The sequence below is a fragment of the Oculina patagonica genome, chromosome 12, assembly GCF_052425735.1.
Source record: "Oculina patagonica isolate OP01 chromosome 12, crgOcupat, whole genome shotgun sequence".
Classification (NCBI taxonomy): domain Eukaryota; kingdom Metazoa; phylum Cnidaria; class Anthozoa; order Scleractinia; family Oculinidae; genus Oculina; species Oculina patagonica.
Genome location: NC_135769.1, coordinates 31,731,912 through 31,743,921, shown reverse-complemented (window position 1 = coordinate 31,743,921; position 12,010 = coordinate 31,731,912). Strand labels below are relative to the sequence as shown.

Genomic DNA, 12,010 nt, shown 5'->3' with positions numbered 1-12,010 from the left:
AACCCATTTGAAATTTCAAAGTGATGACGTTTTGAGGCCTGTGACTAAAATAATTTTGTCAATTCAGGTTACGGCGTAAGCCATCCGATATACTTAACCTTGCGATCAAACTTCACGACCAAGCATGTAATTGTTGTCCGTAATTGCTTAGGTTTCGCGAAGCGACGGCACGAATAGCTGATATGAAATATTAAAATCGGATCCTCGTTTGTCGTTTCCAAATGATTCATGTCCGTAAGCTGTGTCTTTGCTTCTTTTTCAATGAAGGTTTGATAAACGTCTTTATACATCGGCCATACTTGCTTGTGTAATACAAAAAAGCTTATGTGAATAATATAAAGTTATAATTTTAACTGTGATTGGTCACAAAAGACGTCATTACATCGGGAAATAACCTATTAACTAAAAATAGTAATGACGCCTGGTGAATAAACTTACCGTGATCTTATATTGTTCTTTTATGTTCTAGAAAGTTCTTAGCTCAATATTTCACGGTATATTTACATGTTAGTCAAATTAAATATTGTTGTTGAATAAATCATAGCTCTCAAAACACACATACAAAGAGTTTGAGTTGTTTTCCGGCTAAAAATATTCAAGATGAAAAAAAAAAAACAATTAGATTACGTCAAGGGGGTTTCCCACGTAATTGACACAGGGTAAACAATGACTTCCTGTGTTACTCAATAATTTATGCACTCACCGGAGCGTGCAAGTTTTGTTTAGCTTGTTAAAACGTTTGCGACAACACTGCTGTCTAATTTTTTTAATTTTTCAATCAGCTCGTCTGTTAAAAAGATTGTTATTTGTTTTTCATTTTCTTTAGTTTTTTTGTATGTTGTAAACGCTTTTCCACGAGATCTTTTCAAGTTTTTCTTTACATTCAAGTTAATTTCTCCAGTTCTCCCTCTTCCCATCTTCGTTTACTCAATAAGAGCATTTGTTCAATAGGAATTATTTCTGGCACAGCAATTAAAGGTTGGTTGTAATTTAATACAATGGCGCCATACAACGATTGGTACACTGTCGGGTCCGGCGAATCTGCTTCAGGAAGTTAGGAATGTGAAAGCCACTCACATTTTCCTCCTTTTTTTTACCATTTCCACGCCTGCTTTCCCGATTTTTTTGTTAGTTTTAACCATGCTTTGCATAACGATTTCAGCTTTCTTTTTCTTAAGTTTTCTGGGATTAAACGTCTTTTTTTGCAACTCGTTTCGCGAGGGGGGTAAGAAAGGCGTCTTGCGTTCCGCGCACACTTGTATAATAGGAGTTGTGGACACAAATTGTGACAAGGAGCGAGGCGAGCCAGGGCGAGCCGAGCGAGTTGTCACGGTTTGTTCCACAACTCCTATTATACAAGTGTGTGCACGCAACATCAGTAAAGTGAAAGTTTAGTTTATTTTCTGATCTTTTCTTTGGCGGCTTCTTTATACATAAACCGAGATACCATTTCATTTATATTTCCTATTTATAGTCCTTTCTCCGACTACCAAAAGATTCTCACAAAGTCGACAAATCTAGTTGAAATATTTACGCATTCAAGTTTGGTTAAGCCTATACCTCAATTTCATTCAAATGAAAAATTTTCATGCGTTCGTTTCGCAGCAAGTTTATCAAATTCGCCTCTAATTTCGATTTAAAAAGAACAAAAGTGGAGTGTTCTGTCTTCAGATTGTGGCTAAAAAATGTTTTTTACCTCAAAGCGTTTCTAGATTCCGGCTTGTTTTGCTAAATAATTTCCAATCAATTTCGGCAGTTCACGGCAAAATTGTGGCGTACACAACTAGTACTCCAAAGAAAAACAACAAATTTCAACGATTCTTTCTTCATCTGTCGCTTCCTTTGGCACTGTCTTACTTCCATTTAAGCATGTAAAACGTTTCTGATAAAAACTTGCTGCTTTAAAGCATCATTTAAACAACAAAACAAGAGAATAGAGGCGAAGTCAGCGACGAAGTCGTTCAGCGAAATTCGACAAACATTTCGCACATCCGGGTACCGAGCTTCTGTAGTTTTCAGCTATGTTTTTAAAAATAATGCCCGCTAGAATTCCATCGCGCGTATACAGCGGCTATATTCTAAAACTCGATAGAAACACGGAACATGTTTTCTATTTCTTAAATGTAGTTATAATTAGCATCAATGCTGACTTTGCTAAAGAAAAACAACGAGGCGTTTGAATCTGACCCTTTGCTGTGGCTACTAGAAAAGCGTATTTTTAGCATGACCATAACAAAAAATCTAGAACAAGCAGCGCCCTTTTTAAGGGCAAGGCAGATGAAGCAGTTGAATCGGATTAAGTATAGAGCTGAGACAGGAGCTCATTCCCTAGAGACGCAACAAATGCTTTATGTTTAAACGAACATGCTATTTCACAATGTTTCAGTTATTAGAAGTGATGGTTCACGATTTAGAACTCACCTGTCATGTTCAAAGATGAATATTAGCTAAGGCATAAGCACGTTCAAACACAAAATGTTCTCGATATAAATTCAAATGTGCACATTCGCCAGTTTGACAGCTTCCGTTTTTTCTTAAATAAAGTTGTGACGGTTAGAACAAATTAAGACTGTAAATGCTTTCATCTCCCAGTAGAATGGGCGCATTTATTTTGTATGCTCTCAAACTGGCATTATCCAAGCAGATTTGAGTGGTCCCGCATCTGAATCCTTCCAAAATTTTAGTGATCCTCCTTTTTGGACTCTCAGTTACGAAAGATCCCCCCCCCCCCTTCTGCTCTCCTTAAAATCAAGTGATTCCCCCCAAAAAATCTTCCGCTCCCCCCAGGCCAGGCGATAAATAATTACCGGTCCCTAAAGACAAGAATTGTTGCAATTCTAGCCATGCAGCAGTCAGCAACCCGCTGCCTAGGTAGAAATATAATAGATACCTGCATGTCCGGGTTAGTTGGGCTTGTCCTAACTACTACTACTTAAGCTTAAACACGGATGTAAAATATTTCGACAGGACATCTTTTTTTTTAAACTTTTATTTATTATTTTCGAACATATACGCCAGAAAACGGAGTAAGAGCAACGTAAGTAAGCAGATGTTATCGTCTTTTTACATATATAAACAAGGGAAGGTCTAACTGATATGGGTACAAGTTATACTGCATCTAAACCTTAAATAGCGAGAAATTAAATTAAGTGTCTCGACCGAGATGAACTGTTAACAGTGTTAGTTCGTTTGGACACTGTCTATATTGCAACTCTGTTCAGGTTTGACTTGGTAATATATTTCGCAGTATGTCCATGATGGCGTGTCGAATGTGTCTTATCTTCCAATAGTAAATAACAGGATTTAAAGATGAATTAATACACACAAGGGTGATTGTGTAAAGCATCAGACCATTTAAAATAGTGTTTGGCGCAACAAACAAATAGGCCACCAAAACAATATACTGTGGCAGACAACAAACCAAAAACACAAGATATACGTAGAATGTACTTATGGCAGATTTTCTCTGCCTCTCGGCATTTGCCATTTCACTGTTTAGTGCTACTTGTTCTTGCAGGCCTTGAATTTGGCTTGAATGGCTTCGTACAGCCAAATAAATTCTGCAATAAATAACTGACTGTTGTACAAATGAAACAAAGACCAAAAACAACAGCGATAACCGCGTTAGCAATTTCTTTTGAGCCACGCCAAAAATACAACGACGAAAATACACTCAAAACCCAAATTGAGATCACCACAGCAACAACACGCTTGTGAGTCACAAGTTCCTGATATCTGAGATGAAGATGAATAGCCAAGAATCTGTCTACACTTATGGCCACAACACTGAGGAGCGAAGAATGAACAAATATAAGAGTAAAGATGTCATATGCAGTGACAATGGATTGATCAGTAGGATTGACCATCAGTGCGATGTACAAAGGTTGAACCAGTAAACCAAAACCAAGATCAGAAACAGCAAGACTCAGGAGCAATGTTTTTAAAGGCGTTGGCAAGGACGACCTTTTCCTTATCGCGTGGATTGTTAAAATGTTCAACATGATGGCGCGGTGTAGGATGAGAAGGCGTTGATCACACAGTTGGCGATTTGCGATGAATACAGCGGGTCAGCTTCATTCATTTTATAGCCGGAGCTTTAGGAAAGAGCACTGAGTGATGTTAGTACGTGAAATTGTAGCTGAGAACAAAAATGTTGAACCTTTATGGGTGTAAAATTGGTTTTAATGCTTTGTTGATTTTTCCTGTCTTGGACCGATAAATTAATGCGTGCACCAATTTACCATCTGTTTTCATGTGAAAATAAACGCCAGTCCATAAATCGTTTTGCATAATAACTAAAATTAATAATTTAGTTTTTCTTTTTTTTTGGATCAGTTTTGCCTGGAAAACGAAAACTAGAGTAAAACAATAAAAAATAAGGTATGAAGTTTGTTAAATGAGCAAAAGCCTAGCGACTAATTCATCGTTTGTCACAAAAGTGAAAATTTAAAATGGTGCTGAATATTTATTGGAATAGCATAACGGGAAAGTCAGGCTTCGACTTTCTTAACTGGAATGGGAAGTTCTCTTTCCTCGAATACGTAAAATACATTTAAACTCGAGCTAGATTTTGAAGAACTTAAATGACCCTTTAATTGATTTATTAATACGAAAAAAACGTATTGCAAAAAAATTTAGGAGAGAACGGATGGCTGTTTTAAACATGAATTCTAATTAAGCTCAAATGGTTAAATGTTCCGCAAACTTCGCCGCAGTCAATTAATGCACTACTGTTTTATCATAATTAAAATAAATAATTAAATAATGAAAGATATATAGGTAAACTATTTGTTCTAAAAGCAGTACATGATTAGTTAAGTTCTCTTCTGCTTAAAAGCTCCCACGATGACAACCTGAACAGTTGTCTTGGACCTGTCGGGCAGTCCACATGAAGCTAAGTTTGAAGTAAATTTGTACAGATAAAGACAGAAATTTGGACTGAAAAAAATGAGTACTAAATTGTTACACTGAGTCATTCAGAAGTGAGTTTCTTCTTCAAAGTAAAAAACTGGAATTCACTGCAGAAAAAAATATTAACTACAGGCTAAAGAAAACACCTGCTATACTAGAAATTTGACAGGTTTAGAATTCATTTATTTTTATGGTAGATTTAATTTGTGGACAGGTCTTGTGCAAAAGGCCCATTTCACATTCAAAACCACCGGATCGGACCTGCCGGCCAGTTTTGACAAAATGGAAAGCGCCACAAGTCCTTCAGTGGATTTCTCCTCCACAAACCTCTTTGAGCCGCCGAAACTTCATGTGCAAGCACGAATGTTTGGGATTGCAGCCCACATATCTATGCAACTAAACTTCTTTCTAAAATAATAATAAAAGTAAAACGAAAACGTACGAAAGAAATAAAGACGATGATTAATTTTATTCTATAGAAGTGACTACACATGCAGCTGTCAGTAACTAGCTTGCCTGAGCCTCCCTGAGTAGAAATATAATACCTGCCTGTAAAGTTAAGCTTGATTTGGCAAGTCCTGGCCGCCTAGGCACAGAGGCCCATCATGCCAGCCGCTTTTGTTTCCGTAGCATGAAGTGACTAGGGGTATTTCTACTCCTCCTTAGATAGGATGCTTTACCATCGTAGGGTTACGTCCCAGCATTAATTCGCCGTTACCCTGCCTCGTCGCCACGCGTCCTCCTCCTTTGTCGGGCACGGTTCGCTTGGCGTTGTGGGACTGACGTGCAAATTTCGCTTGATGTTGTGGGCCTGAACCATCAACTCCCGCGCTCCCTGTTTTCCCACCTTAACCATCCGGCTGATTGGCGCCTGGGGATGAGACAGGCTGGTACCCATTTATAGCCCGGTAGCAAAAGCGTGGCACAAGTGACGGCTTGGGAAAGTAGTCGCGAGGTAACATAATGATCTAAACTATGCAGATGCATGGTCCACATGCAGCAATGACGTGATCCTTACATGTCTTACATGCAACTTACGGCAAGTAAACTGAACTCGCTGATGACACAAAAAGGGGAATTCATTTGACACTTTCACTGGAAAAAGTGCAAAACGTTTTCCTGTGTTAGGCCTGATAACCACGGCCATCGGCACCAAGTCAAGGATTCCCTTGACTCGTTGTTCACGCATGCACAATGCACTATGATTATGAGCACGCGAAACTAAATCTTTGCATATTTTATGGCGGTTTTCGCGCAGGTCGTGCTTGCCGTTTGACCTTGAACTGCATGCAATATCTGATTTGCCGTCGGATAATATAAAATTTCCGTTCACGTATATGCATTTGATCCTCAAATTAAAAATATGTAATTAGATTACCGGTTCCAGCAAAAACGTATTTGATTCTCAAATTAATAATATAAAATTAGATTACCGGTTCTAGCAAAAGCTTTGCGGTGTAACAGTTGAATACAGATTTCTCGAACCTTCCAGACTCCCTATTACACGACCAAAAGTCGCTTCCCTTGGATTTGCTTTTATAAGTCAAACACTGCATTCGTAATTCCATGTCACTAAAACGAACAAAAATAAAGAAATAACACTTCGTTAGAGATCCTTTATGAAAAATATTACCTTAAGGTTACTATTGTTAGCGGCTACTAATTTTAGCGATTTTAGCGAAAAAAAAAAACAAACAGATGAAACAAGGCGGCAAAAACATTAATTTTTTTCTAGCTTGCAATGGATGCTCATGCGGGGGAATATCATTAAAAACAGCTTCATGTCATTTGCATTTGAAAAGGTTACCCACATTAAACTCCATTGCAAGCTAGTCCCAGTCCAATACCGAGAATTACGCCAGATGGTAAAGCTTTAGTCCTGTGCCACTTTAATTAACCTATCAGTGAGGGTACGGAGTGGGTGTAACTGATGCTGAGAGTTGAAAAATCATTTAAATGTCAGCTGACAAAATTGCATTTTTTTTTTTTAACTGACAGCTGTGAATTTATTATTATAACTGTGAGGCAAGATAGCTGAACTTTTCTAGAATATATTCTGTAAATTTTAACTGTCACCTGAGGGATAGCAGTTTGTTTAAACTGAGAGCAGGGAAATCAACTGAGTAGGTTGAATTTTACTTGCTATTGAGATAATTTTGAGGCACGTCACTTGATTTCAGTAATTAATTATTATAGTTACTTTCACTTGCTTTTGATATCTAAGCAGAGAAAATCATCACAGCGAAAACCAACTTAGGTTTTAAAATTAAAAATTAATTTTAAATTTAAAAAATTATATTCAATTTTCGTATAAAAATGGAACTTCAATTAAAGATTTCCCTCATTTCAGTCTTACTGTTGAAAACTATCGAGTAGCGAACGTCGTGCCAACCTTATGGAGTTGTTAATTTTTCATTTCAATCCTCTTAACATTTTACAGCTTCACTTTCCGCAATTCCGGCCGTGGAAATTGGTCTCATGTCTTCAGTTTAACAACCAGCGTGAAAAGGGGTGGATTTTATTTCGCTGCGTGAATTTTTTCATTTAAGCACAGTAACCGTGAAATTGATTTCAAGACCACAATAGTGCCCATAAATTTTCACGTTAGGTTAAAAAATAAGCCTACATTCCTTTGTAAATGACAGTAGCACCGCTTTTTGATGTACCGCTTGAAACTATAAACGTTTCTTATAGGGACACCATTACAAGATACCCAATGCAAGTTCAAGCTGTGAACAATTTCTTGTTTTCCGATTGAAAACGGATGGTAGGCCTAATGAGAAGCCACTAATAAAGTATATAAACCGGCTACACCCTTGACCATAAAACAATCTCGTGTGAAGCTCAGCCCGGCTACTATACAACTTCACCGTAACATCGCTAAGCGCTCTTTACAAAAGTTCCAGCGAAAATGAAGGTAACTGAACACCCACTCTATTCATCGTACATCATAAATTGCGTGTTAAATGCCATCTCATCCCCCATCGCCATCATGTTGAACATTATAACAATCCATGCGATGAGAAAAACTTCGTCGTTGCCAACACCTTTAAAAACATTGCTCCTGAGTCTTGCTGTTTCTGATCTTGGTGTTGGATTACTGGCTCAACCTTTGTCCGTCGCAAAGGATGTAATGTGGTTACAACAAAACACTAGAAGTAACGCCTTTCTTCCCGTCCTCAATGTGTACATCTTCTTTGCACTTGTTTTTATTAACGCCTCGTTCTTGAGTGTTGTGGCCATAAGTGCAGACAGATTCTTGGCTATTCATCTTCATCTCAGATACCAGGAACTTGTGACTAACATGCGTGTTGTTGCTGTGGTGATCTCAATTTGGATTTGGAGTGTATTTATTCCAATAATGTATTTCTGGATCTCAGCTGAGAATGCTATTACGGTTATCGATGTTACTTTAGGTCTTTGTTTTTTCTGTACAACAATCATTTACTGTAGCATTTATCTCACTGTACGACGCCACACAATCCAAATTCAAGCCCTGCAGGTACAGCAAGTAGAAGAGAATGGTGAAACCACAAATTTGGCGAGGCAAAAAAAATCTGCCGTCAGTACATTCTACGTATATCTTGTGTTTTTGATTTGTTGTTTGCCTGAGTATATTTTGCCTTTTTTCATGCAAATAACTGGACCAAGTATCGCTTTAAGTGGTCTGTTGATGTACTTTAAGACCTTGCTGCGAATTAATTCCTCTCTGAATCCTTTAATTTACTGTTGGAAGATGAGACCCATTCGCCAAGCTGTCATGGACACGCTACGAAAACTATTTCCAACTCGAAGTTGAACAAAGCTGCAGATGTAGCTAGACAGAAATTCAGCGAACTGATATTCCTTTATAGAGAGCAGTTTTATGAAACTGAAAAGTCGATCGAGACAATTATATTTGAAGACAATTAATATTTAGTTACTTAATAATCAGAATCTACGTATATTATACAGTTGTCACTTGCTTCTGTTTATATATTTAAAATGATGATATTTAATGTTTATGATGTCAGAACAAGTACCGGGCTACTTTTGTTTTACTCAGTTTTTTTCTCGCGTATTTGTATCGAAAACATAAAGAAAAAGTTGACACTACGGCTGTCCCCGCTGTTTTCCACTATACTGATAATGCCAGAACAACTATTGCCCTACTTTTGTTTTGCTCGCTTATTTGAAGCTAGAACATAAATGAAAGTCACATTATCTAATTAATTTACTGCTGGAAAGTGAGACACATTCGTAGCTCCATGTCACTAAAACGAACAAAATTAAAGAACTAATACTTCTTTAGAGCACTTTTATGGAAAATATTTCACTTACAGATCAACACTGCCGAGATACATGTAATTTTTAGTTATTTAAAGTTGTCGCTTGCAATTGATCCCAGTAAGTAATCTGAGTATTCAGAAACAGTTTACTTTTTAGTCTTTGCAAAACTGTGTAAAATTACTTAATAGTCTTTGCAAAACTGTGTAAAATTGCTTTTTAGTTCTTGCAAAACTGTGTAAAATTACTTTTTAGTTTTTGCAAAACTAAAAAGTCGGAAAGTAACAAAACATTTACATTTTGGCGTTTTACAAATAATATGCCAGCCAATTTTATTTTATAAGATCAGTTTTAAAAACCTCAATACGAGAGGCTGATAAAGTAACTGAAGGAAACAGCTAAGCGTTTCGATTCAAGGCAAGGCAACTTAATTGTAATGTCAAGTAACTTTTGTGTTCATGCCAACCCGGCTAATGTAAAAAGATAATAATATTAAGCTTACCTTTCATTACTTAATTTCTTCTTGTGAATTTTATTCAGAAATATTTAAGTAGCTAATTAGTTTTACTATAGTGACGTGTGGATATTTTAAACAGCGTATCATGATTATTCTTCATATTTATAGATTCCAAAAAATAGACTAGTCTAATGCTAAGATAGCATGTTTATTTTATCAAAGAGCACAAATTATACACTGTATAAACCTATATCTTGTATTATTTAATTCTAAGCAACAGTGTCCCTTATTTGTAAGCTTTATTAGAAACGTGAAAGGATTTTGACACTTAAATAAAGTTTCTGAATGATGATCATGATGATGATGAATTTGCACCAAAAACTTAACGTTGAAAACTCAAAAACGGCCAATGTCCTTTTAAAAAACTTTTTCTCCTTGCTCGGTAAGGCTATGATATGCTACAGCCTACCACTAGGAGATCTAAACCCAAAGCATTTCCCCTGTATTTATAAAAACTGTGCCAATAAAAACTTAGCCTGTTCAAGGCTCTCGGTAGTTGGGGGACGCGGGCGAGCGAGAGAAAAAAAAACGAGGGGTCTCGAATCTAATTGGTCAGCAACAGCCTGACTTTAGCCCAAATAGAACAGTTTACGCGTCAAGCTTGTAATTGGACAATGTAATTGGTCAGTGAACATGACATGCTTGATTAATTTGCGTGCTGTTTTTTTTTTCTGTTCGGTTTCTCGTGCTTTTACATCAAAAACAAACTCAGCTGTTCTGCTATTGTTCATCATGATTTTTAACCGATGGCAATGATTAACAAACTTTGTTATAGGTTTCATTATTTGGTAACAGGACTTCGTGTCGTCCAATTCTGTCTGCAATCACACTTGGGATCACACAAATCGTCCGGTTTTGTTTGCTACTCGTATGTATCAAGAGAGGATGATCATGTCATGCTCGCAACTATGACAACAAACTTAATCAGAATCTGTCATAATCTGACATATGTACAAGTTGTCACAGAAACGTCACGCGTTGTATAAGCTGAGGCAGTAAACAACTTGACGCATCATTTACTTTTTAAAAACACTCTGAATAAAAGCACGCGCTTAATTCATTCATTTTCTCGATGTGTTTTCGGACAATTAAAAACATTTTTGCTTATTCTATCGAATTATAAAAAAAATCTTGAAATTTTACGTGAAACTGCAAACCGCCAGTTTAGCGGAAACCGCATTTCGCAACCTTTCACTAAGTTTTTATTTAAAAATTAAAGCAAACAGTTTGTTGGAAGCAATAATTTTGATTACAATAAAGTTTAGGAGGCGAGTAAGACATCAAGAGTACAATGCTTAATAACAGTAACTGCGACAAAAAACGGATTAAATAAATGGATTAGAGTGAAATAAGACCGAAGTCGATTTTAACTGTAATTTTCGCGTTTGTAGACACTGAATTTAACATTTTGATCGCTGACGAAAAATGAAAACTAAGCTCGAATCCAGACTTTGCTTATTATGCAAATTCAAATTGAAATTCAGCACCTTTATTTATCTTTCACTTTTATGAAAGACGTCAAATTTACCTTCCTTTTTTCGTTTGTACGTCAAAAATGTATCTTATTAAGATTTTACTGGTTAAATCCGTTTTCCCGGCAATGGTCAAGCAAAAATCGAAAATTGATTTGTCTGTGATTTAAGAGAATGCGGTAAAAAGATCGCCTGATTTAAACTGACATTCATTTTTACTTGAAACGGGTGGCAGATTAGTGCGTCATTTATCACACCTTGAAAGGAAGTTGAATAATAAATAGGGCATTTAAACCAACTTTCATCCTTAAACATCGCATTTCTCGAGCGCTGCACAGCCAACGGTACCATTTCACTGTAACATCACTCAGTGCTTTTTCCTAAAGTTCCGGCTTAAAATGAATGAAGCCGACCCGCTGTATTCATCGTTCATCGCCAACTGTGTGTTCAATGCCTTCTCATCCTACACCGCCATCACATTGAACATCATAGCAATTTACGCGATAAGTAGAACTTCGTCGTTGCCAAGGCCTTTAAAAACATTGCTCCTGAGTCTTGCTGTTTCTGATCTTGGTGTTGGTTTACTGGTTCAACCGTTAAACATCGCATTCATGGTTAGTCCTACTGTTTCCACGTTCACCGCGGTTAAAATCGTCGCTCCCCTCTTTGTTAACGCTTCGTTCTTGAGTGTTGTGGCCATCAGTGTAGACAGATTCTTGGCTATTCATCTTCATCTCAGATACCAGGAACTTGTGACTCACAAGCGTGTTGTTGCAGTGGTGATCTCAATTTGGGTGTTCAGTGTAACTCTTTCAGTTACGAATGGTTGCAACATCCCAATCGA

General features: G+C 37.1%; 1 protein-coding gene across 1 annotated transcript; it reads left to right on the top strand.

The window, feature by feature from the left end:
* The first annotated feature begins 7,754 nt into the window (after positions 1-7,754).
* On the top strand, positions 7,755-9,239 carry LOC144632145 (adenosine receptor A2a-like). Its single transcript, XM_078490747.1, has one exon. The coding sequence runs from the start codon at positions 7,823-7,825 to the stop codon at positions 8,708-8,710; it is 888 nt and encodes a 295-aa protein (XP_078346873.1). The 5' UTR covers positions 7,755-7,822; the 3' UTR covers positions 8,711-9,239.
* Positions 9,240-12,010: the final 2,771 nt, after the last annotated feature.